The following is a 26,972-nucleotide window of genomic DNA, read 5'->3' as shown; positions in this document are numbered from 1 at the left end:
ATGCTCGAGATTTGGGGATCCAAACAATGCCTTAGCACGCCTTGGCGTGAGATTTCTGCTTGGGCCATTAACGGAACAGTCAGATATACAGCTATATGGATATATATATATATACATATATACATATCATTAATAGAGGGAGACTGACGCCTACGCCAAGCTTTCGAGCAACATGCATGGGGAGGGGCACACAAGAGATTAACCATAAAAGCAAGACCAAAGAAACCAAAAATCTGTGTGAATCATACAGAAACAGAATCGCAGAGGGGGGCGCAAGGAACGTTTCGATTCCAAAAATGAGACACTTGGGACGCCCACAGAAGACTTCCAATTGCGGCATGCATCGAAAATGAAATCGAAACGTTTTTGAACTTGAACTTTTTTCTCCCGTTTCACATTCGAAGTCGAATCGAGTCGAGGGGCGCCGCTGTAGGGTATTGGAAAAACCAAGCTAACTGGTCCAGTTAGCCAGTTAGTCGAGCTACTCGCTGCGTGGGCCAAGGCTACGGTTTTGGTTGTTGTTTTTTTTTTCTTTCTGTTTCTCAACTGTTTTCGATATTTTGGTTTTCGAATTCTTTCGTGTGTGGTCGCTCCACTTAGTAAGTCTTCAAACCAGCAGTAGTTGGGATGGCTGTTTCGTTCTCTTCTTCTACTTCTTTTGCTTGCATTTTTTCTTCATTTTTGAAAAATTTGAAATATGTTAACGATGCTGCGTTGTTTTCTGGTTTTTCTTATACACTTGCTAAGGGTATGCGAGTTTTGTTTTGATGGAAAGATTTCTTAGGACTCTACACATACTATATAAAAAGGTATCATACCTGCTAAAAGTTGATCTAGTTTTAGCTAGACTCGGTAAAAAGTCAGGCCTAATTCGAAAAGTTCAATCCAAGTTTTATTGAATTTCGCTTATTAATTTATTGATGATATAAGCCATCGACAGCTTGAGAGCATTGAAAGTGCAGTTGGCTTTTGTTTGGCGTTTTCTTTCAGCTTTGCTTGTATATCTTAGGTCGAATGCCTCAAATGTAACGAAATCAAAACGAAATTAGAGCAGCCCAGGCAGTGGCAGAGGCAGAGCCAGAGGCAGAGGCAGAGGCAGCAGCAACGAGGCAAAGGCAAATAAACATTCCAAAGTTCCAAAGTCGACGACGCTTGTTGCACAAATAAACAACAGTCGGGCCAAATGAGATAAACAGGCAGCAGCAGCAGCGGCAGCAACAAAAAAAGGGGCAACACGAGGGGCACCAAAGGGAGGAGGCAAACAGCATCTCAGTTGCAAGGCATTCGATCTGCGACTCGGTCTGAGTCGCAGTGGAACTTGGAATCTGAGGCAGGGCAAAAACTCAGGCCAGGCAAACAGGGCAGATAGCATATATCTAAGTAGCCAGCTCTCAATGTGTGCGTGTGTGTGTGTATCTGCGACACATACAAATGTGATTGAATGACAGAAGTTTTATGACGAGCCGTAAAAGCGACAGCAAATACAAAAGTATCTGTAAGTAGGCACATTGCCATGTCATGTATCTTTTGCAGATGCATCTGGCAAATGTGAGGGCAGCTGCCTGCCAGTTGTTGTTGTTGTAGTTGTTGCGGTTGCATTTGACAGGCAGACAGCCGGAAAAACTATATGCCAGGCCACATTGTAACAGAAAGCGAGATGGAGATGGTGAGTGAGAGAGAGACAGACGGAACCAGAACAAGCGCATCTTTCGGATTGCATTTTCAATTGCAATAACCCAAAATGAAAGTCAGCCAGCAGTAAAGAGGGAGCGGGAGAGAGACGGAGGGAGAGAGAGAGATAGAGAGAGAGTGAGGGAAGAACCTCATTCCGAGTGCCTGATAATTTGCCTTCAGATAGTCTCGAATAGGGCCTGCTAAATATAGTCGGCCTGCAGTTCGTAAACTCTGACTTCTGGCAACAGCTGGCGTCGGCGGCGTGTGGAAATGTGGAAATATATGGAAATTTAGGGAAATGTGCCCGCTGCAATTGGCTGCGAGGGTTGCTTTAGCCGCTTGTTAATGCTGCACTAGTCACATGGGCTAAGCGGCTGCTGAGCAAACACAAGATTAAACCACAAATGGGCAACGGTGGCACGAGAGAGAGAGAGAGAGAGTTGCACTCAAAGATACCCTGTAATTTAGAGTGGCAAATATATTAGACAAATATGGCAGACGAGTGTACCAGTGTCACATCAATAGATGTCGTCGATAGGTCTTAGATATGGGAAATCAGATAGGAAGTATCATTCAAAACACATCGATATACATATATTGCTAAGAGAGCTTTAGTTGCTTTAGATATTGAGTTATCGATTGTCATTTACTTTTTGTGAGTTCGAGTTCATTTTGTCATCAAGTAATAGAGCAATAAAATTGCTCGCAAAAGTTATCGATAATCATCGATGAATTAATAATGCTAATAATGTATCGATAATCATTTACTTTTCGTGAGTACAAGTTCATTTTGTTATCAAGTAATAGAGCCATAAAATTGCATGTAAAAGTAATCGATAATCATCGATAATGCTAATAATGTATCGATAATAATTGATGCATGCTTAGTTAAGCACGACATTTGACATATAATATTTATGCCTTTACTGCGGTCCATTTCAACCTCACCTGCAACTCGTTGATACCCCTTCGGCTCGCTTTCTAATGGGTAGAATGGTATTGATAATGCTGGACGTGCATCTATCTATAATATGGTACATGATATGCGGGCTACGAATGCGTAACGAGTTTTTAACAGGCGATTGGGACTGTGACTGAGACTGGAAACCCGCTGCCGGCACCGTCTGCAGCTCGACGTTGCAGCTTGTCTTGGAGCTGACAGTGCGTCATCACCTTGGGACTAGACAAGCAGATGACACAGAACGAGGAGTAGGAGGAGGAGCAGAGAAAATGAGAGGCAGAGAGTGAGAGACTCTTCATCAACACTAGAGAGCAGCGCATAACAATCCATTGAGGTGCTGCCGGAAAGGGTGGGGGGGAAACAGGTTATACATATCTCAACTGGAAGAGGGGGGAGGAGGATGAGCCCAGTGGGAGGCAGGGGCAGGCACAGCACTCGTCGTCGTTGCCGTTGTCGTCATCGTCGTTGTCGTTGTCGTTGTCATTGTTGTCAAGAGTAATTGTGTAGCTATTTGAAGGTTAAATTGATCATCATCAACAGCAACAGCAACAGTAACAGCAGCCGTCGACGCCAGCAGAAATGCAATGTGCGACCCTAGCCGACAGTGTGAGATAGAGCTGAGCTCACAAAAGGGTTAGGGCCATGCGGGAGAGGCAGGAAGAGCATATGACATAAGCTGATTAAACACAATTCTCAATTAAGAGACTAGACAAAGTGCATGTAAACAATGTGGGCATAGCAAACGCTTACGCTTACGCTTAGATTCCAACTACTCGTAATGCCAGAGAGAGATTGTCGTTCCGCTTTCAATTTGAGTTTCAATATTAATCCCAAATCGGCGAAAATTTTAGCTCCAGCCATAAATCAATACAGATATTTTTATAAGAATTCCTCAGAACTTTCAAATGTATATTTATACAAGGGCAATAGTCGAGATATTCCTGATAAGGTGGGAATGAAATACAGTTTTTATGCAGAACAAAGTTTGTATATATAGGGGTTGCTCAAGAGGCCAACATCAAAAGGTTGGATTTTACAACTTGCGACAGAATTCTCAAGAAGAGCTGAAATCGACTTATAACCAAACAGTTCTATGCCAGCAATACCTATGGACAAACTAATCCGAAACGGGAAATTGTAGCATAATTCGATTTCAATTGATCTAGAGGCCTAGCATCTTCAATCTGTTTGGAGTCTTAAGGCAGCGACTGATGTGAATCCAAATTTATTGATGCAGTTGAATAGAAAGAAACAGCTATATGGATGCACTTTGCCGGGCTGAATAAACCTCTCAAGTAGCATCAATAGAAGAGGCAGCTTTACCTACTTCCATTTTTCAATTTCCCTCACTCTCCCTCTCTCTTCACTCTCTCTCTCTCTCTCTCTCCCACTTATCTCTTAAATAACAGAGCATACTTCCTAAACACATAACAGTCGCAGCTTCCACTTTCATCTCGGGCTGCCAGCCAGCCACATTGTGTGGTAATAAATCCTTATGCAATTTTCATAAATTTGGTGGCTGGGAGAGCTACCTTGCCCCAGCTTCGGCCCAAACTGCCTAGCGAAGTTGGTCGCGTTCTACATTCAATAGAGCCAAGAGCCAGTCAGTGAGTCGAGTCGGTCGCTGGGTCTGTCAGTCGATAAGCAGATTAGCTTACTGGGCTCATTTGCCAGCGAACCGCAAACAGAATTGGCTTAAGTGCTGGCTCATTGTCAGCCCCATTATGGGCCTGGGTAATCCCATGTGACGTATGTATTTAGTGCTCGACTCGTCGATAGCCGGCAAAAACAACAATGTGGCAAATGACAAACCACCTGCCCTCCAATTTGGAGCAGCCCATCCGATCCGATTCGATGCCAGCCGATGCGACCCCGCTGCTGTCCTCGTTTTCCTCCGACTGTGCCTGCTCCACCAATTTTTTTATTTTTTTTTTATATTTTACTTTTTTGCTGACGCGCGTAAAAACTACGCCCAATGCAGCAGCAGCAGCAGCAGCGGCAGCGGCAGCGGCAGCAGCGACAGCTGACCTACATCCGCATCCAAGAAAAAAATTAAAGCCAAAGCCGAGCCGAAGCGAGCCAAAACGAGCGTCGAATCTGACCTGAATTTGACAATGGAGGCACAGCTTTGTTGCTCTGGAAGCCATCTACTTATCCAAACAGCAAAGCCGCCAACATTTTTAATCCAGCTAATTTTCAATTAACTCTCGCAAGGAAAAGCCATGAAAAGCTGAGCACAACTGCATTTGGCATTTGGGTGATTTGCATGTTGTTCAGGACTGGCGACTGGGTCGCAGGCAGCTGACCTACGCCACATCCCAAAGGACAACGGACAAAGGACAATGGACAAAGGACGACAGGGCCCAAGGAGCGTACGTGCAACGCCTTTTTGTTGCCTTTGGGCGTCGCTCAGCGCTCGACGCGCGACGCTCGACGCTCAACGCTCCTCGAGCTCTTGGCCGGGTAATTGATGTTGACGTCGCCTCGTTGCCCGGCTCGGCCTTGTGCGTAATTGACGCTGACGCTGATGCTGATGTCGACGTCGACGTCGTCGTCAACGTTGCTCCAGGCAGAATTGCAAAGTTTTTCTTCTATATATTTAATGCACACTCTGTTTTCATCTTAATAGTCCATGAAGGAGCACATTGGCTGTCGCTGTGTAGCCTCTTAACCTCTCTTCTTCTTAGAGACCTTTCCATCAGGTCTTTCTTCCCGGCTTAAAGCTAGACAATTCTTTATTCATTGTGTTCATTGGGTAGATAGATTTTCTTCAGCAACTTATCATCCTAGATTAAGCGAGCTCCGCTCTTGAAGGCATTGCTACAAATTCTCCTCAGTTCTATAGGTCCTACAATTTGAGAGGTAGGTCTCCTCCTTATTCCGTTTTACAGCTACAGAATGGGAGTTAAAAAAAAAGATTTTGCTATATTTTTCTGTAAATCCTGGAACTTTTAGAAAAAGTTCTAATGAAATCCTTTATTTTCTTTAGAGCTCCAAAGGCTCAGCTTACATATATATTTAGTCACCTAATCTCTACTCTCTGCAGGAGATCTTAAGATTTTACAGAAGATTTTATACCACGCATTTGTCTACAAATCTTTATACAATATATGTATGCATAAATAAATCTATTAAGATCACTGATTGAAAAAATCTGTAAATTTAGTTTGTAGACATCTGTATATTCAAATAATATCAATAATGGTGCAGGATTTTAGGCAGGAATTATATTCTCATTTATCCGTGTACTTTTCGCATTTTGAGATCTAACAAATTCCTTATACTGGCGACTTTTCCTATTAACATATATATTGTATTAAATAATTTTCAAACTTGACTTCATTGTTCTTATGACTGTCAATTTGAAAATCGTGAACATTAAACTCTTCTGAAAGCCAATCCATTGGCAGACAAATCATTTTTCTAATGGAATTTCATATTTGATATGTTTGGCTCCCAGCGACGCCCATTTCCGCAATGAGAATCAAAGAGCTGTCATTCCCAATTACAATCGGTGCTGGGCATCCTGAGTGTGTGGTTATGTCGAATGGACTCTATTGTTTTTATACCCTGAACCCATTTTCAATGGGAAATCAGGGTATAATGGTTTTGTTGAAATGTATGTAACAGGGAGAAGGAGGCGTGGCAGACCCCACAAAGTATATATATTCTTGATCAGGGTGACGAGCTGAGTTGATTTGGCCCTGTCCGTCTGTCTGTCCGTCTGTCCGTCTGTCCGTATGTATGAACGCGTCGATTTCAGAAGATATAAGAGCTAGAGACTTCAAATTTTTTTTTAAAGTGTCCGTAATTACAGCGCGCATATCAAGTTTATCATTAAAAATCGATAACTCATCTCGATCTTTTTTTTATCGATAAAAAACCTTATCGAAACCCAGTTATAAAATTATATCTTCTACACCTTTATTGCTAGAGTCTCCAAATTTTTAATGTATGCTTATATGCAATTTATACAATTTCGGTTTTTGTTAAAATTTACCCCCCACCTCTAAATTCACCCCCTCACCCTCACTTTTGTAAAAAGCGTATTTCAAATACTAGAGACTTGTGCTTTGGCAATTACATGCATATTCATGTTATAATCATAATCTAAAAGTTTCATGAAGATCGTACGTCCATAAAAAAAGTTATTAAACAATTAAGTTTTCATAGTAAGCGCACACTGCAGCCCATGCGTGTTTATGCGTGGTTGCTTGTGTGTGTATGTGTTTGTGTATGTGTGTGTGTATGTGTGTGTGTGTGTGTGTATGCGTTTGTGTCTGTATGCGTGTGTGTGTATGTATGCCTGTGTGTGCGTACGTGCGTGTGTGTGTGTGTGTGTGCGTGTTTCTTGTGTAAGCTGAAAGTCGCGAAAAAGTATTGAAATATCTATTGCTCCAAGGGTTCAGGGGATCTCGTAGTCGAGCAGTCTCGACTAGAGCTTTCTTACTTGTTGTTTTTGTTTTTGTTTTCATTTGTTGTTGTTGTTGTTTTTGTTGCCATCGGTTATCATACGGACCACTGGCTCAAGATGCTGCCAGATAACCCGCCAGCGAACGAGCTACGCAAATGGTGGGCGGCCAAGGAAGAATGAGACAGGAGAGGAAGGTAGGACAGGCAGGCAGTAGATGGCAGGAGGAGAAGGTGCGCGGGGGCCACAGGCATTTCGTCAGTGAAACAATGGCAGCTGCTATGTGTTCCCTGGTGCGAATTGAGGTGAGTGGCGACTGTAGGGTTCGGTTTTTCTTCTTGCTTGCTTTCTTTCTTTCTTTGTATTTTTATTATTGTTGTTGGTTTTTGGGTTCGGCCATGCCCATTGATACATGGCGGCGGCCGTAGACAACGGGCAATCAAAAGAAACCAAACAAAGGGAATGAAAGAAAGGAGGGGCAAGAGAAAATGGGAAGCCGGAAGTGTGTGTGTGTGCTTGTGTGAGTGAGTGAGTGAGTGTGTGTATGTGTGCTTGTGTGAGTTCGTAGTAGTAGCTGTAACCCCCCGCTAGCCCCACTCAACAAGCGAGGGCGGAGGTAGACAAGAATCCGGGCACATGCAGCGCACATGGCAGGCAGCCGCAGCAGCAGCAGCAGCGACCACAGCGGAACGTTATGGGAAATGAAACAAAAAAGGGCTCGACAGACGCACACGCAGGCAGACTACAAAAGGCGTAAACAAAATGGGAAATATTGAAATTTATCAAAGCGGCTTTAGCTTTGTTGTTGTTGTTGTTGCCAGATATTTTGTGCAATTGCAGCAAAGTTAGTTAGACAAACAGAGAGAGAGAGAGAGAGAGAGAGAGAGAGAGAGAGAGAGAGAGAGAGAGAGAGAGAGAGAGAGAGAGAGAGAGCAAAAAAAGAGAGAGCAAGAGAGAGAGTGTTACATAGGCAGCCAGAGCAGAAGAGAGCGCGTGCTGCTTACAGGTAAATGAGAACGCTTGCTTAAAACAAAAAAAGTGATATATTCATACATATATACATACATATATTACAATATACCTATATACACACACACACACGCACATAGAGTTTGAGGCAAGGATACAGATAGTGCTATCGATATATGTATTGGGAACTAAACAAATCAAAATGCAATCAATGTAAATGGGACGCACTTCAAGTGCATAATAGCGGGGTCTCAAGTGGAGGGGCGCCACTCGAGGCGCCACTTGGCGTCCACTCCAAATGGTACAGCAAATAGAATAAAAACAACAACAACAGCCAAAGTATGGCGCTACTTTGACACGCTCGTTATGGCTGGTTGGGTGTGGGAAGCAGGTCGAGTGGGCAGGGGAGCGGGGGATCCTTGGGGCTCTGGTACTCACCTCTAGGTAAACATCGCTATCCGGATTGAAGGTGTCATTAACCCGACGAAATGTGTAATTCACATGCGGTATTGAATGCAGGATTTTAACGAGTATGCTCGGCTGTTCCATTTTTATGTCTCCTTTTGCTCCGTTTGCTGTTCCTGTTATTGTTGTTGTTGCTGCTCACACAACGCTGGCGCTTGCACGCTCGCTCGCTCTCTTTCGCTCCCTCTCTCTGCCTCTCTGTTTCAGTCACTCGTATTTCGGCTAGTCGCCGTCGTCGTCTTCGCAGCGCTGCTTCTTCTTCTGCTTGCTTGCTTCTCTTTTTTTTTTCTTTCTTTTTTTGGTATGTGCTCCTTTATATTGTTATGCTGCGTAGCTGTATGTGTGAGCGTGTGTGTGTGTGCGTGTGCTGTGGGGTGGCAACGGGCGGCGTAGTAGATGTGGCAAAGCTGCTCCTGCTGCTGATGCTGCTCCTGCTGCTGCTTTTGACGTCACAACGCCGCGTCTCGTTTCAACGCAAAATTGACTTGAGAGTTTAGCGCATTACACTCACTGCTGCTAGAGGGAGGGGGGTAAAAGAAGTTGAGTGGGCTGTGGGGAGGACTATATTCGTATGCTTTACGCACACGCACGCACAAATACACACACACGAGGCACGTTAGTGTGCGCAGAGGGCGAGCGTGCGAGCGAGACAGAGGAAGAGAGCGGCTGCTGCGGCGGGGGTGTTAATGCGTGCGCTTCACACGCTGTGCCAAATTCCAAATTCCCAATCGCTTGCTCTTTCTCTCTCTCTCTTCCTCTCTCTCTGGGCCGCTCGCCCGGTCTATCTGCCTCTGTCGCTCCCGTTCGCCTCTGCCTAGACACAAAAACGTTCTCTCATACACTCGCGCGCTCTTTGTTCTCTATTTCGTCTGTTTCCATGTCCTGTGCCACAGCGTGCGTGCCTCGCTCTGTGTGTGTGTGTGTGAGTGCACATGTGTGTGTGTGTGCACGTGCGTGTGTATGTGTGCGCGTTGCCTGCGCTAAATTTTCACTTTCACTTTTCACACACCCAAAAAAAAAAAAAAAAAAAAAAAAAAAGAAATAGAAACATACAAAAAAAAAGGGCATAAATTCTGCACACAAACTGTCGCCATATAACGGCATATATGCAGCCTTGCTAACGGCACTTTGCTAAATTGCCAAGCACAACAATTTTTGTTTTGATTTCAATTGCCGCATTCGCCGCTTGCTATCTCACTCGCACTCCAATGCCAAAAAAAAAACAGGACAAACTTTGCAGGAAAAACAATTTTGCTCACAATTCGATAAAAAAAAAAAAAAAAAAAAAAGCAAACGCTGCTTATCAGCGGCAATTTATTTAGATTTATTGTTTATAAAAAAAATATATGCACAATGAATTTGATTGTCGTAGGCATTATTAATATTGCTATAATAATGATTATTATTATTATTATTGTTGTTGTTGTTGTCGTTGCACCACACGCGTTATAAACTAATTAAGTTTTGTGTATTTTCAGTTTTTTTATTTTACTATTTTTTTTTTTGTTGTTCTTTTTTAGTTTTGCCGACGCACGTTAAACACGGCCACGGGGCGTTGTTTCATTTACCGTTTCGTTTCGTTTCGCAAGTAGCGTTGTTGCCGCGCCAGCGGTCCAAATGTGAATGAATCGAAAAACCTGCGCAACGTTTTTGGCTGCCTGCAAAGGCAGCCGCAAGCAGCAAGAAGCAAGAAGCGAGAAAATGAACGAACGAAACAGGCGCCGCGCCGTGCAGTGCACACCGAAGCCCGAATGCCCTGCGGCAGGCATCAAATGCCATCATATACAGCCAATTCTTATTAGACGAGAATTGATACAGCTACAGAAACAGATACAGAAATAGCCCAAGCTAGCTTAATTACTATAATAATTAAGTTGGCTAACTGTTCACGGGTCACAGTTAACAGTTAAGAGTAACTGTAACACTAGCTAGCGAAGGGCATTTGCAGTGCCACCCAGTGGGGCGGGTGGGCTGAGCTGAGGTGGGCTGTGTAGAAGAGGCGGCTGCTGCTGGAATTCAAATTGTAGCTGAGGAACGTAAACAAGTCGGCGCATGATTCATATCGATAACGATAACTGTCAAAAACTGAATAGGTTTGTATATATTTAAATGCAACTGCAAGCGAAAAGATGGCTTTCGGCTGCTGAGTTTTCAAATTTTTTGTTGTTTCTGTTATGTATATTAAAAATGTATAATATGTGTGCCACTTTTATCATAGTCAGCGATAAAAACAAGTTTTCCACAACAATAACAACAACTAACGAGAATAACCGCTTTGCTAGTTTCGCTGACTGCAGCTCCGCTCCGGTGACAAACGGAACGTATCCAAGTTTCTGGCCAGGCAGAGCCATCAACCACACACACACACACACTCACAGGGGCAAATATGTGTGTCTGTGTGCATGTAATCTGAGCAACCTTTTACGCGACAATAAAAAAAATACACATACATATGCACATATGCATGCCTGAATGAATATAAAAAAAAAAAATATTCTTAAGCTGGCGACAGCCGTTTTTATCGGCCGGCAAGTATGTTGATGTAAAATTATTAGTAATATACATATGTATATTGCTGTTGTTGTTGGTGCAGCATGTCGGGCGATCGGCATATCGTGGCATATCTGGCCCATGAATCAAAAAGGAAGGCGCAGGCAAACAGAGTGGGAATACTTAGTAGATATAATAAGCAAACAGGGGAGCCGCCAGTTTCAGCTCAGCTTATCAGCCCAGCGCACATGTGAAAAGTAAATAGAGACATAGCGCGAGAGGGAGAGGTACAGATAGTAGAAGAGAAGAATTTTCGGAAATTTGAAATGCAACCAAAAGTAACAAACTGGACTTGAACTTGGCTGCGAATGGGGATCTACAAACTGTAAAGCGTTTCGAATTGCAAGCCATTGGAGCTATTTATAACGAACAAAATGCACTTTTCAAACAACCAACAGACACACACACGCACACATCCTCACGCAGGCTCACACGCACACACATATACAGTATATGTGTACATGGAAAGCGACAAACACATTAACTGCATTATTTATGAACTACACTTTTTTATTCAGTTCCGCCGAATTACGTACTTAATGCATAGGCAACGCTATTTCGTTTATAGTTACTTATTTCACATTTAGTTTAGCTTCACATGTTCAGTTTAATTTAAAATACGCACTGTTAAACAAATGATTTCGTAGAGACGGCGACCAACAACACACACATCAACGTCAGTGTGACCGTGCACGACTGAAGTAGAAATACAGAAAGTGGTTGTAAGCAGGCCAAAATAAACTATGATTGTTCATGACGAAGTTCAAATACTCTTACAAATTATGTGACCCACGAATGTGACTTCTCTTTGTGAATATACATAGATATTACATACAAAATTAAATTGTTTCCTCCATACATACATATGTGAGATAATAGCAAGAAAGAGAGCATTGCGTTTGAGAAAACGTTACAAATATTTACATATATTTAAATATGTATATACATTTAGAAAAATATTTGTTTACATGAATAGTTGTTTAGATATAAATTTTACAAATTATATGACGACTTTATACATTTTAATTGAGTTACCATATATATTTAACTATATTCTCTATCAAATAATGCGTAGAAATGCCACAACAAAAATACTGAATTTGTGAAAAAGCTATCTGACAGATATAAAATATACAAGTTTCTATTTTGCCCGCGCAAAACTTCATTTTGAAATTGTAGTTGGCTTCGTATTAGAAAGTTTGTAATATTAAGTATCTATACTACTCATTCAGTTCATTATTTCAGTCCTTTCTCGACTCTCAAAGTATACGAAAAAATATAATAAAAAATGCAATAAACTGAATATTGAAGTCGTAGTAGGCTTCTCATTGCAAAGTTTGTAATGCTATACACCTAAATTATTTATTCAGTTCAGTCGGTTTTCTACTCCCGAGATATACACATCTTGTTTACGGAAAAAAAACTAGAATACAATAAACACAAATATAGTCGCTGCTATTTGGGTAGCATATTTCGATTGTACAGTACAGAAAAAGATAAAACTAGTTTGAATTACTATTTAATGCACCGCGTTGCTAAAAATTAAAAGCTAAATCAAAATTTACAAAAATTGCCTTTTTGGTGTTTTTCGCGTTACACGATAACGTCTATTTTTATTCGGCCATTCTTTTAATCGATAGACACATCGATAGTTCTGTCGTGCTGCACCATTCGTCGGTGCTTATCTTGTTCATCTCTAAAACGCAGTTGTTTTGAAGTTCTTTTATCCAATGGAGGAGGGAATGCTGGACGTTGCCAATGCATCCCACTATTTCGAAGGTGTTGAGAAGCTATTGGAGATTTGGTTTGAGGAGCGTCCAGAGCAGAATGGCGACTTACGCAACATCACACGCCCCGAATGGGAAGAGCTGCTGCGCCACGTTAGATGCGAGATAATCAGCTTTAAGAAAAACGATTTCATTGATGCCTTTCTGCTCAGCGAGAGCAGCATGTTCGTCTCGAAGCGCCGCTGGATTTTGAAGACCTGTGGCACCACCACACCTTTGAGGTGCCTTGAGCAGCTGCTCGATTTGGCCAAGCAGCAGGGATACACTGTCATCACCGATATATTCTATTCGCGCAAGAACTTCACCCGTCCCGAGGTGCAGCAGAGTCCCCACAAAGGGTTCTACGAGGAGGTCACCTATTTGGATAGCATCTTTCCCGAGGGCCGCTCCTATTGTCTCGGCTCAATCAATCTTGAATGCTGGTATCTCTATACATTCAGCAGGCCAGTCGTAGTCAAGGCCCTGCCTGATCTGCTGCTTGCTGCCGAGCAGGAAGACCATCTGAACACTGATCCAGACCAGACCATTGAGATACTTATGCAGAATCTCGACAAGGATGTCATGTTGGCCTTCAACAAGAGCCGCTTCGCCACAGGTCCCGAGGCGACCCAGCACTCTGGCATCGACCAGATCCTCCCTGACATGGTGATTGATGACTTCCTATTCGATCCGTGCGGCTACTCGATGAACGGCATCAACGAGCAGGGCGAATACATGACCATACATATAACACCCGAGGAGAAGTTCTCCTACGTCAGCTTCGAGAGCAACGTGGCCCTCAACAACTACACACGTCTGATCAACCAGGTCATTCGCACCTTCAAGCCGGGCAAATTCATCGTTACCATCTTTGCCAACAAGTCCTCGCTGGCCTACGATACAATGAAAGAGCTAGAGATCGAATATTCCACCCTGTCCAACTGGAAGCGCACAGATATGCAGTGCTGCAGCTTCCCAACCTACAATCTGCTGTTCGCTCAGTACTCGCGCTCAGTAGAAAATTGGGCTTAAAAGAGCCTCCGCAATTCCAAAAAAAATATTGTATATACAGCTGTGTGTTTTTTTTACTTATATATAAATATTGAGTTTATATAACTTTAGCATACTAATTCCTGGAATTTGTTTTACTATAGCTAAAGATGAACAATTCTCTTTTACAGTTTTTGATCTTTCGGGCATATACCTAACAATGCTCTTAGGACTTGACTAACTTTATCTTTTCTCAGCTGCTTCTTTAGCTACATTTTCGAATTGGCTCTATTAATATCCTTTAGCAAAGACAAAGGAGTAATCCTACACTATGTTAACTTATATACATATATGCAGCTTTATCTCTTTAGTTCATTTTCGGATTACCAGAATTCTACTTGGATGAACTTCTTACTATTACAAAATATTATACAAGATCTTAGCCTAACTGGAACTTGACATTGACATGGAACCTTCTCAGTCATCTTATAGATTCTGCTTATAGTTATATTCTGATTCGAGCTATTTTCAATCCTAAGCTTTTCAAGTTTTAGCAAATAAATTTAATTGCATCTAATCTCATCCAGAATTCAGAAGTTTCCCTCAGCATCCCAAGTCCACAAAGATGCACCAACAAACTCCGATTCCTGTCAACTCAAGCCCTCCAGATTCTCTAGCTATGCTAGCATTCACATTGGTTCCTTCTTTTAGATCTCTCTAGAACAGACGAAAGGGAATCTCTATAGAGATCCTAACTTCTGGCCTTAAAGAATCGCGCCGTTCTCGCTTGCACCGCACCGAAGCCCTCGCTGGCCACGTGGATGTGCCGGGCAATCCATGCCGGCAGCTTCTGTTGGATGCGCTCGCTGCCGTAGCGCTCGTCCAGCAGATAGACACAGGCGTAGTCGCGTATGTGGCGCACCGAGCGACCGATGCACTGGTTGACCGCCTTCATGCACAGATTCTCGTAGTATTCGTTGCCGGCACCGTTGCCCAGCGTCGCGTCCAGGTGTCGCATGCGCTCCTTGAGTTCGGGTGACGTACGATTTGGGTACGGCAGGCCGACGACAATGACGCCGCGGCCCAGCTGATCGGCAAAGTTAAGGCCCTCCGATAGCTTCCCACCCACCACGCTCAGCAGCAGCGCTCCGCCCGCTGTCTGATCAATGGCATTGGCATATTGCTGCAGCAACTGCTCCACGCCAGCTCCGCCAGCCGTTTCACGGAAGATGCGCTTGCGCTGACCAATCCTCTGCAATGCGCCGCTCTGCTCCAGATGCCCATAGACCGTGTCCAGGTAGGCGTACGAGGGCAAGAAGCAAACCACGCCCGCTGGCAGCACGCCGCAAAGGTTCTGCAGCACCATGCTCAGCTCCTTCAGCTGCAGAGAGAAATATTAGAGATTAGAGAGTTACTACATATTATAGGGTTAGTGCATAGAGCATATCTAGATCATAGGATTAGATCTTGTAATATCTTTAGCTATAGAGGAGTAGAATATATCCATATCTATATCTATATCTATATCTATATCTATATCTATATCTATATCTATATCTATATCTATATCTATATCTATATCTATATCTATATCTATATCTATATCTATATCTATATCTATATCTATATCTATATCTATATCTATATCTATATCTATATATATATCTATATCTATATCTATATCTATATCTATATCTATATCTATATCTATATCTATATCTATATCTATATCTATATCTATATCTATATCTATATCTATATCTATATCTATATCTATATCTATATCTATATCTATATCTATATCTATATCTATATCTATATCTATATCTATATCTATATCTATATCTATATCTATATCTATATCTATATCTATATCTATATCTATATCTATATCTATATCTATATCTATATCTATATCTATATCTATATCTATATCTATATCTATATCTATATCTATATCTATATCTATATCTATATCTATATATCCAATCCATACCATGGCTGGGCTGGTGCGTTCGGCATAGCTGAAACAGAGCCTGGCGCCTGTTGGTCCAGTGGGCAGGATGAATGGGAGCACAGCATCCGCTGGCACCACATGGTCATAGAAGCGCTCAACCACACGCTCTGGACAATGGGCAAAGAGCTGCTCCGTCAGCTCCTGGGTGGGTCGCATGGTGCCGCCCGCTATGATGAGCTGCAAAGCAGATGAGAAATGAAAAATGAAATGAATTGGATTCGATTGAGATTGAGACAGAGATCAACCACTTACGGCGCGCGCCTCCTTGACAATGTCCGCAAAGTGCTCGGCAGGATTGAGTAGCAAATACTTCAGTGTGGCAGTCTCCGGATTGAGCAGCACTCGGCCGTCGGCGGCATTGCTGGTGAGCGTCTCCAGGAATGCGATCAGCGGTCGAAAGGGCGAGGACATGGCTGGCGTCTGAGCTGCGGGCTGTGGGTGTGGCGGCTGCTTCGCTTTGTCATCCGCGTTCTCATCGGCCGCCTTGCGCTTGCATTTGCTCAGCGTCTGGCACTGCTGCTCGTGCTGGGCGGCCAGGCGCTGGAGCAGCTGCTGCGTGGGCGGCGGCCGGTTCTCGCTGGGGTGCGGCTCGCGCTGCAGCTGCCGGCCAAAGCTCTGCATCTTCTGGGCAAGGCGCGTGCGCGCACAGAACTCCAGAAGTTCATGCACGTCAATGTTGAAGAAGTCGCCCTCGGCACTCAGCTCGTAGGTGCGCAGCATGCGCGGCTCTCCGCCTGCCTCGAGCAGCTGCAGCAGCCGGCGCACGACATAGAGCAGCTGATTGATCCGCAACAGATTCGCACTGCTCAGGCGTCGGGCATAGCGCTGCTTGTACCCAGCCAGCTGTTGCTTGGCCAGCTGCAGCTGGGCCAGGCTCAGCTCGCTGCTGTGCAGCTGGGCAATGGTGTCCAGCAGATTGTGCGCCTCGTCCACAATGATGATGGCGCCGCGGAGATCGAGGCCCAGCTGCTGGCGCGCGCTGCGCTGCAGCAGCATTGGATACGGCAGCAGCAGCAGCTGGGCCTGCGACTGGGCGGCACGCGTGGCATAGTAGGGACAGCCGCCACAGGCGGAGCCCTCCGCGACGAGCTCCTCGATGTCGAACGGCTCGCAAAGCGCCGCATTGCTGAGCCTTTGCAGCTGGGCGGAGCTCTTGTAGACGCAACGGCTGAGCGTCTGGCGGGACTTGGAGATGGCATTGGCGCTGATCTTGGACTGCGCCATGTCCAGGCAACGTTCGTTGATGAGCCCAATGTTGGGCAGCTTGCGCACCTGCGCATTGATGCACAGCTGCTGCCGTGAGCCGAGCGCAATGCAGCGCACATTTTGCCCATGCGGTGTCTTCCGCAGCTCAGCCACAATCTGCGAGAGCTGCGAGTGCGTGCGGCTGCAGAAGAAGATTTGCACATCCCGGAAACGTTCCGATTGCAGCTCTGCTGGCTGCTCCTCTAGCACACTCTCTACGTTATCCAGCTCTTCATCCGAGTTAAGCGCCTCCTCCTCCTCAACGGGAGTTTCCTTCAGGTCGCTTGCTCGTCTTGCGGGTCTCTGATGCTCCTGTTGCTGCCTTTTGCGCTGCTTGATCTGCTCCAGTTCTTGCTCTTTTTGCTGCAGCAGCTCGCGCAGCCGATGCAGCTGTTCTAGCTCCAGTCGCTGCGTTCGCGTCTTGCTTTGTGCCGTTATCCAATCCTCCGCCTGGGCACTCTCTATTTGCAGCTGCTTCAGTTGCGCCTGCACTTGATCAATGCGCTGCAGCAGCTCGGTACGCACCAGCTGCTCATGCTGTCGCAGCCAGGTGAGGGCGCCACAGGTGAGCGTCAGCGATTTGCCAGTACCTGTAGGACTTTCGAAAATTCCGATTTGCTTGTGCTCGAGCACCTGGAAGAGTTGCTGCATCAGCTGCTCCTGTATCTCATACGGAGTGTAGGGAAATCCAAACTCGTGCGCCGCTGGCGTCGACAGCGACTTGCGCGGCGAATACATGATCACAGTTGGCAACACAAATCCAATTTAATTTATTCATCCGCAACGAATGCTGTGGCGCCAAATTTGTAGGCGTTGTTTGGCGACGAGCAATTTTGCGTTCGCTTTATGTTGGCTGCGCGCAGTTTTGCGCTCACTTGAAGTTGGCTGCAGAGCACGACCCCTTCTACTTCTGACAGTCTGGCAGCTCATTTATTTGAAATTTCAAATTTATATCGCTCAATAGACAGAAATATATTTATTGCCTTCATATTTGCAATAAATCTTTGAGCATTGTTGTGTGATAAGCAAATTTACATTTGCTTCATATCGGTTGAGCGCAGTTTTGCGCTAACTTGAAATACAATACATGTTGCACACTTCTACTTCGGACAGTCTGGCAGCTTTATCGATTGCGCATCTTTTGAAATCAAAAACTGAGCTGCATAAATTAAATTAAAAGAAATTCCCATCTTTTATCCTACCCTAATTTTTTAAAGCACTGCTCCATGAGAAGTAACCATTCGGTATCTCAACGATTCTTGCGAAAAGATTTGAGTTCACTTCAATTATATTGCAATTCGCATGCCGCTGCATTTCAAAGTCTGGCAGCCCATTTCGTCGTGCATTTAATTTGAATTTAGAAAAATTACAAATTGCGTAAATTACAAAAATAGATTGTGAATAAAGCTAAAATAGAAATACTAAGAGCGAAATCAATCATATATGCACAAACATCAACCGCAACAACATGACTAATCAACAATGCTCCGTTATGTAAATACTTGATTTTTTAATGTTATTTTCGTATATCTCGTGTTGTGAATTTGTGTTTTGTTTTTGATTTTTTTTTTTCGTGTTTTGCTCTCGGGCTTTGCTGCATTCGCTTAGTAATGGCCGAAAGAAGCAGCGAAACTTGATTGATTGCCAATTAGTCATGTGCAATATTAAAGCGTTTCTAGATACTAAATCTTTTTTAAGCCGCGCATATTCCCCTATGCGTCAGCCGAGCCACGGACAGAGATAGAGATAGAGATAGAGCCCGCGCCTTGGAAACAAAATGGCGACGGCAGCTTTACTTAGCTTTGACCTGCGGCCAAATCGATTTGAATATGAGTTTTGAATTGAATTTGTATTGTAATTTTTTGTTTAGCGAATAGTATATGCTTGCGTTGTCGTGGGCGTTGTGGCCGCACAGTGGCGCAAGATCAATTTGCGTTTTGCGATTGCCGACAAACATTACTCATACGCAACGCTGGCCAATGCTGACCTTAGCCAACGGCCAACACTTGCGCAGCGGCTGCACCTTGATTGACTGACTGATAGAATGTCATAATAATAATAAATAATAATAATATTATTATTAATAATGCCAATGATTGACGGCCAAAGTGCGCAAAATGCGCATTCGTTTTTGTCAAACAACAAACAGCCAGCAGCAAGCAGCCAGAAGCCAGCAGCAAACAGCAAATAGCTTGCAACCTGCATCTCAGCTGCGATTCATCCCGCCTGCCACCTGCCGCCCAATCAACATGGCCGTCACATCCCATTTGCTGCGACAAATGTTGCAATGCCTCAGCTAATGCCGCGTCATGCACCTGAACTTGTTGCCATTACAAATATACATACATATATACAGGTGTGCGTGTATGTGAGTGTGTGTGTGTGTGTGTATTGCATATTATTGCATCTTGCGTTAAATAAATGCATTTAGTACATTATGCATAATCAAAGTGCGTATCAGGGCTGTAAACATAACCTAAATAACTTATTGCCAGACTCTTTCAATAGGAAACTGAAGGAAACTGCACTCGAAGCTAATATTCTCCTTATATTGAAATCATAATATACCAGCTTAACTGTGAAGTATACTTTACATGATATGTACAAATGTATATGTATGTATATATAAATTCTTCTTTATCATCTTTATGTTTGTCTGTTTGTCATTCTGTTCTGTATATACACATATATAATCTGAAATTGGATCCTTAATTTAAAATGAAGCCTGCAGGTTCACTTATTTCCCACTTAACTTGTATTTAGTTCAATTAATTGACAAAGAATAAAAATGTATATATTAAATATATAATTTTATGCTTTAAATTATATTTTATTATATTTTTGATTGCTTCAATTAATTGTTCAAGAATATACATATACATATATATTCTTAAAATATAATTTAGTATTTTATTTTTATTATATTTTCATTTACTTCAATTAATTTTTTTTAAATATATATAATTTTGTATTTAATTTTTATTTCATTATCTATTAAAAAATATATGTACTTTTAAATACATTTATATATTTTTTTGTTTTTTTGTTTTTTGTTTTAGTAACAAATTATTTTTATATATTGTATATATTATTTTTCTTTTCAAAACTTGTTTTTTCATAAAATTAAAACATTTTTCATGCCTAACATAATTTTGTTATAAAACAAAAACATTGTAACAGTCTCTGAAAATCAATTTATCATGCTTTATTTCTTTAACATATTCTATGGATAATTAACAACTTTTTTGTATTTAATTTAATTATGTAATTTTTTTTATGAATTATTTTCTAGAAGAAGGAAAATTTATACTATGTAGTACAAATATCTAAAGCCAAGCTGACTTGCTGGAATGTGCTTGACATGTGGCAAATACATTCGCTAGATAGTGGCATGCCACGCCCATGCGCCCACATGTAATGACCTTCAGCTGAGTCATGAGCCGCCAGCAGTGCAGACGGCGAGTCGACAGCTCGATCCGATCGCAGTGGACAATGGACAGAGCGGACAGTTCGACTGTTCCCTGGCGAACGCTAATCTCGAGCCTTTGCGCGCCGCAAGACAAAGGCCATTTATCAACCTGGCTGCACTTGTGCTGGTGACAAGAGGGAGCGAGAGAGAGAGAGAGGGAAAGAGTGGGAGATAGAGGGAGCGAGAGCTTTGGCATAATTGTTCACTTAACGCACGGCTAAAAATACACTAGTTGCAAATATATATGAATATATGGGGGGTGTATGTGTGTGTGTGTGTGTGTGTAGCTTGTCACTGTGATTGCTAATAGTACGTTCAAAGATAATGCGTTTTGTTATTTATGTGCGGCAATTTTATACGATTAAAGACTATAATTTATCATTGGGTTTGACTCGCTCGATCGTGTTGGACAGTGTAACCCATTCTTTGACACCTGCTTATCGCATCCCCCACATACACACACACACACACATACACACATTTTAAAAGCAACACAGTTAAACACCCATAATCACACCTTTAACTGCCCCACCCATCGCCCAGTCCCCTCAACAGATCCTTGGTTTCTATTTCCTGCCCATTTGCTCATTCAATATCTCCTACAATAGTTGGTCGCCTAATCTACTAATCGACTACGCGAGTTGTTTCCCACTTGAGATCGGGAGATAACAATGTTTATCAAACGAACTGATTTGGTTTCTCTTCTGGGTGCGCTGAGGGGCCTGGGGAAGATTCGATTTTGGCGCAGTGGGGAGAATCACAAGCCATTCTGTAATATTCGATATACATATATCCTATTGGACGACGAAAATCTTAACACTTCAGTAGACGAGCATCGGAATGAGTAAATCGATAGACGGACTGATCGAGCAGCCGGAGGGACAATCAGACAGACAGACAGACAGATGAACGGACGGTCAGACGGATAGACCAAAGATGGGACGGACAGACAGACATGCAAACGGACGGATAGTCAGATAGACAGACAAAACAAGTAAGAAGGCTCCAGTCGAGACTGCTCGACTAGGAGATACCCTGAACCCTCCAAGCTGATTCATTCATTCATTCTGCACTTCTTTTATGCTCACATACATACACATGCATCCACACGTACGTATAACAACGCGTTCTGCTAACTGCGCAGCGACTGCGCTTGGGCTGCGCTGCAGTGTGGGCAATATTATCAGAATTTATTAGATGAATAATTTCTCTTGTAGATGGACTATCTTTATGAAAGGCACAAGTCTCTAGTACTTGAAATACGTTTTTTTACAAATTGTGGGCGAAGGGGGCGTGGTATCCAAAACCTTCGTATCGATCAATTGTTAACAGTAAATTTGAAGTCTCTAGGTCTAAACGTGTTCAAATTAGGCTGAAAAAACAAAGTCGATTTTTCGATTATTCTCGACAAAAAAGTTATCGGATGGGTTATTACATGCGTATGCGTATGCATGCCAAACTTCAGCTCTCTAGCTCTTATATCTTCTGAGATCGGTTTGCTCATACGGACGGACGGATGGATGGATAGAGGGACAGAGCTATATCGACTCGTTCTGATCAAGAATATATACATATACTTTATGGGGTTTGCGATGATTCCTTCTGCCTGTTACATACTTTTCACAAAACCATTATACCCTGATTTCCCATTTTCAATGGGTTCGCGGTATAAAGATGAGCTAACAGACAGACGGACGGACAGAAAGACGAAGAAGTATGAACAGCAAAGGGAATATTCCACAAATCCAATAATCCTGCTTCATTCCGAGAACGAGTATGAGGAGTAAATGGAGCTACTAATTGTCAGAGCTATTGAGTGAAGACAAAAGTTTATACTCCAGTGTGGGATTCAAACTTCAACTCTCATGGCTTTAGCTGACTGAAACATCTCATTCATTCAAGCTAGAGTCGAAAAATAAAGCAGTTCAATTTATTCTCGCAATTTTCGATTTTATAGGTCTATGTGTAGAAGAGCTCTAGTTGTGGAAATGACTGATGCCTGCTCATCAATTGGTATGAACATTACTGGCAGTGTTGGTAAACGCACAACTCCACAACAAATCAATGATCAATGATCATATAGCTCATTCAGAGTCAGAGACTCGCCCACATTTCCAATATTTGCAATTGCATTTGCCGATTGTCATACGAAATCGGATAATAAACGGTTTGTCAGTGTTGCAAAATGCGCAACAGCTAACGCGCGATGATCGAACGTATTAGCGAATGAATAATGTGTCTGTGTCACTCGCTGCAGTCGCACGATTTGCATATTGAAGGAGTTAACATGTTTCTATTTATTACTGTTATTGACATTCAATTGGCAATTAGGCATTAATCATGGACCGGAGAGGGAGCGAGAGCTGGAGCGGGAGCGGGAGAGGGAGAGGGAGAGCGAGGGGCAGGCATTGGTGGGAGTGAGCAGACAATCAGTATATTAATCATCTAAGCGCCGAAAGCGGCTGCGGCTTATGACTGAGAGCGGTAGAGCAGATCGAGGCACAGAGGGCGAGCGAGTGAGAGAGAGAGAGAGAGAGAGGGCGAGGGAGAGGTAAGCTATAAGCGAGAGATAGCGTTAAAAAGAACTGGTATACAAAAGCTATTGCCGCAGCGATGGCGACTGAGCGGGTGAGAGGGGTAGAGAGAACTAGCTGACACACTAAAGCTGCAGAGAGTGAGAGATGCAGAAAGAGAGGGAGAGAGTGAGCTGGGAAGCTGCTGCTGCTTCGCTTGCTCCACTGTCACACTCAGAATGAAGCTGTCGTCGTCGTCGTCGTCTTTTGCATAATAACATGATGTCATAGTCTTTTTATACGTATGTCCGCCCATTCTTGGGCCCGCTCAGACCACACCGCACCAGACCGCCGGCCCACCCAGTTGAGCAGCCAGATGTTGTCGACGGTCCAATCGCCGGCGGGGCAGCAATCAGCGCTTGACGGTCGGCAGCCAGTTGGTCCCACGCCCACGCCGAGACACGCGCCAAGAACGAAAATAATTGAGTTGAAACAATTGAGCCAGCAGCCAGAGGCAGCCAGAATCAGGGGCAGCCACGGGCAGCAGCGGCAGCACTTGCTGTCGCTTCTGCCATGAGTAAGACGTGGACAGTGTTGGCCAGCGCCACCAACAACAACATCAATAGCAACTCATGAGTGTGCAGCTGCTAAAGCTCGTTTCCACAGAAGCTGACGAGCTGCCAGATTACTTTAGAGATATGAAGAGCTGAAATGTCAGCCGGGCTACAAGTGTGCGACAGTGTTGCACAGTAGCTGAAACGGAAGCACACTAGTGTTGGATAACAGCTTGTCAATACAATAGCTTGCTGCATAGATGATGGCGCAGGCTATAGTCAATAGGCTTGGAGTTTTAGATATATGCAAAATAGTGTTGATCAACACTTAGTACAAGGCAAGCTTAAAATTTGCCAGTGTTGAGCAGCAATGGTAGTTAGTAGCTACTGCTGTCAAAGAATATTTCTAGCATAACCGGTTTTGGGCTACCAAAATATTGTTAATCTGCAACAGTGTTGGGCAGTATTTGTTTTGTTTAGCTTGGCAGAGCAGTGTTGACTAAACCAATATAGGGCTCTGGCTTGTTCAACAAAACAACATTTTTAATGCAAGCTTTAATGATGGCTGACAGACCAGTGTTGGCTAACACATTATGAGGCTCTGGCTACTTCGGTATGCAAATATTAGTGTTGGTTAACACACATATTTTCTGTTGTTCCACATTAGCTAATAATCAAATTTTCTTACGATCTCCAAATGATTACAGAAGCTGTCATAATATTTCCCACGGCATACAATATATCATAGGTATCTCCATCATTTGATCGGACATTACGATCTTACGAAAAACATGGCTCCTTAATATTTCGCATAGATATCTATAAATCTCTATACAGTATTCTATAGGTATCTCCATCTCCAGATGTTTAAAAGCTTTGATTCACAGCATTTCCCATAGAAATCTCCATACAGTATTTCATTGGTTTTTCCATCATCTGATCTGAAAATCCCACCCACCTCAATCTACATTTGAAAGCACATTTTTTTACGTTTTTGATTTCGAAGCAGAACATTTATTTTTACATTTTTGCTTTTGTTTTGTTTAATTTTTTTGTTTTTGTTTTTTTTTTTTTTTTAGTTTTTTTTTAATGTTTTTATTTTTTTATTTTTATAATTTTGTTTGATTTTTAAAGAAAATTATGCCATTTATTTGATGTATAATTATATAAATTCATATATATATATATATATATATATATATATATATATATATATATATATATATATATATATATATATATATGTATATATATATATTTACAAAAAAAAAAAAAAACATATGTTTTGTAGTTAGTTTTTAATTTTATATTTAATATTAGCTGCTTAAAAATATCTAAAAAAATTGTGTTTTTAAATAAAATTTAAAATTTTTGCGTTCGTTTTTTGACATTTTGTTGGTGTTTTTTTTTTTAATATATATTTTTTAAGTAGCATAATAAATTACATATGACAAATATTAAAAACATTTCGTTTACTTAGAAAGCATTAAAACAGTTAGCTGTGTGTGTGTGTGTGTGTGTGTGTATATGTCTGTGTGTGTGTATGTGTGAGTGTAGCGGTCGTTGTTTTGGCTTTTGAGTTTGATTTGATTCTATTTTTCGTGTGCCTCTCTTTTTGTGCTTTAGATATTAAAAAAAAAAAAAAAATTAAATAATGATAATAATAAAAATAAAATAAAACAAAAATATAATATAATTAAGTTTTATAATTCACTTTAACAATTGCATTTTTCATTTTTTTTTTTTTTATAACAAGTTAAACAAAAATAAAAACAAATATATTTGTAGACAAAAAGTAAATAGTTAATATCAAACATGATTTATATGTATATATATATATGTATATATATATTTATATATTTATTTTAATTACAAATTACAAATTGCTTGCTCTGAACTTAATTATTATACACATATACATATAGTTCGTATATATATATGTATTATATAACTGAATAATATGAAATATTAATTTGCATATATTTTTGCACTAGTCAAAAATATATAAATAATACTTGTTTACTCTTCAAATTTTGTTGTTGTTGTTTTTTTGTTTTTAGCACAGTTTATGGGAGTTTTATTTATTTATTTTTAAATTTATAAATTTATATATTTCATTTGTTGTTGTTGTCGGATAGAACAATCTATATACACGCACATACTATATAAGATATAATTTAGTTTATTTTCTTTTTTGTTTTGTTTTTTATTTTTATTTTTTTTAGATACTTTAATGAGTTTAACGTGTCTGAAGCTGAAGTTTTTTGCGCTCGTTTTTTTTTTTTAGTTTTCGTTTTTTGTTTTGTTTTAACATTTAAATATATATATATATTTTTTTGTTTGTTTGTATATATGTTTTATATAACGATTTACAGGTACTTCGTAGCGCATTTTGTTGTTTTGCTCTGCCTATCAGCAAATTGTAAAACTAAAACTAAAGCTAAAATGAGAGAGAGAGAGAGAGAAAGGGAGAGAAAGAGGGGAGAGACAGAGAAAGAATGGAAGTGTGGGTGGGAAAGTGTTTGATGCGCCACTACTAGCCAAAATAATGAATGAGAGTGATATAGAGAGAGTGAGAGGGTTAGAAGTAGAGAGAGAGCGAGAGGGAGAGACGGTTAGAAGGAGAGAGTGATACGCAGAGTTAGAGCTTGTTCTTGAGAGAGAGAGAGAGAGAAGACATGCAATTAGAAAGAGAGAGTTGAATTATGCTGCTGCTGTTGCTGTCTCAATGCTAGAAGAACTATGAGCACGAGACATTCGCTTCTTTTCTGACATGTCTTCATGTAAGAGGGCTAATGGAGGATAGAAAGAGAGAGCGAGAAAGACTAAACCAGTTGAAGTATATTACCGTTTCAGTTCAAGATCGGAAGCGGAAGAGAAGACATACTTATGCATTGTAAGCAAGGCTGCTCAGACTGAGCGTGTGAGTGAGTTAGAGCGAGATAGAGAGAGAGAGAGTTAATTGTTGCTATAAATTTGCAGATGATGTTCGTTTTTGTTTCTTTCGTTTTCATGATGGATGATTCTATAAATTGTAACTTTTCTTGAACTTGCGGCACAAAAAACTTGCAGCTTGAGACACGTACAAAAGTTTACACATTTATGTGTGAGAGGTATTTCTCTTAGTTTGTTTTTCATATCTTTGCTGTAATAAATATATATGTATATAATTTTATTTATTTATTTTCTGATTTTTGTTTGCCAAATTGTGAACATTCTGATTAAACATTTAACATTTAAGAGGGAACAAATAAAATTAAATAAATTACACACAAATTTGACCTGAGCTCTTAGATTTTTCTTCGATTTCTATACTCATTCGCGAAAGTTAAATGAGTATATTGGTTTTTAGTTTTACTCTTCTTTACTTGTTTTTTTTTTTTTTTTT

At 41.6% G+C, this 26,972-nt stretch overlaps 3 protein-coding genes across 3 annotated transcripts in view; 1 reads left to right on the top strand and 2 right to left on the bottom strand.

Annotated features, from left to right (window-relative positions):
- Nucleotides 1-11,721, bottom strand: part of LOC6585236 (alpha-protein kinase 1) — a 33,655-nt gene extending 21,934 nt beyond the window's left edge. Inside the window, 2 exon segments of the mRNA XM_044010653.1 lie at nucleotides 8,454-8,996; nucleotides 11,656-11,721. Coding sequence (XP_043866588.1) covers nucleotides 8,454-8,564 — 111 coding nt within the window. The 5' untranslated portion in view covers nucleotides 8,565-8,996; nucleotides 11,656-11,721.
- A 673-nt stretch (nucleotides 11,722-12,394) lies between these two features.
- On the top strand, nucleotides 12,395-13,926 carry LOC6585235 (S-adenosylmethionine decarboxylase proenzyme). Its single transcript, XM_002010832.4, has one exon. It carries the CDS (start codon nucleotides 12,761-12,763, stop codon nucleotides 13,826-13,828), a length of 1,068 nt encoding a protein of 355 aa, XP_002010868.1. The 5' UTR covers nucleotides 12,395-12,760; the 3' UTR covers nucleotides 13,829-13,926.
- LOC6585234 (ATP-dependent DNA helicase DDX11) lies at nucleotides 13,857-17,911 on the bottom strand. Its single transcript, XM_002010831.4, has 3 exons — nucleotides 16,056-17,911; nucleotides 15,783-15,980; nucleotides 13,857-15,167 (listed from the first exon to the last, which is right to left on the bottom strand). The coding sequence occupies exons 1-3, from the start codon at nucleotides 17,784-17,786 to the stop codon at nucleotides 14,538-14,540; spliced, it is 2,559 nt and encodes an 852-aa protein (XP_002010867.1). The 5' UTR covers nucleotides 17,787-17,911; the 3' UTR covers nucleotides 13,857-14,537.
- Nucleotides 17,912-26,972: the final 9,061 nt, after the last annotated feature.

Source organism: Drosophila mojavensis, unplaced genomic scaffold (genome assembly GCF_018153725.1).
Source record: "Drosophila mojavensis isolate 15081-1352.22 unplaced genomic scaffold, ASM1815372v1 contig_136, whole genome shotgun sequence".
Classification (NCBI taxonomy): domain Eukaryota; kingdom Metazoa; phylum Arthropoda; class Insecta; order Diptera; family Drosophilidae; genus Drosophila; species Drosophila mojavensis.
The sequence above is the reverse complement of the archived record's forward strand: the minus strand, read 5'-3'. Positions and strand labels throughout refer to the sequence as shown.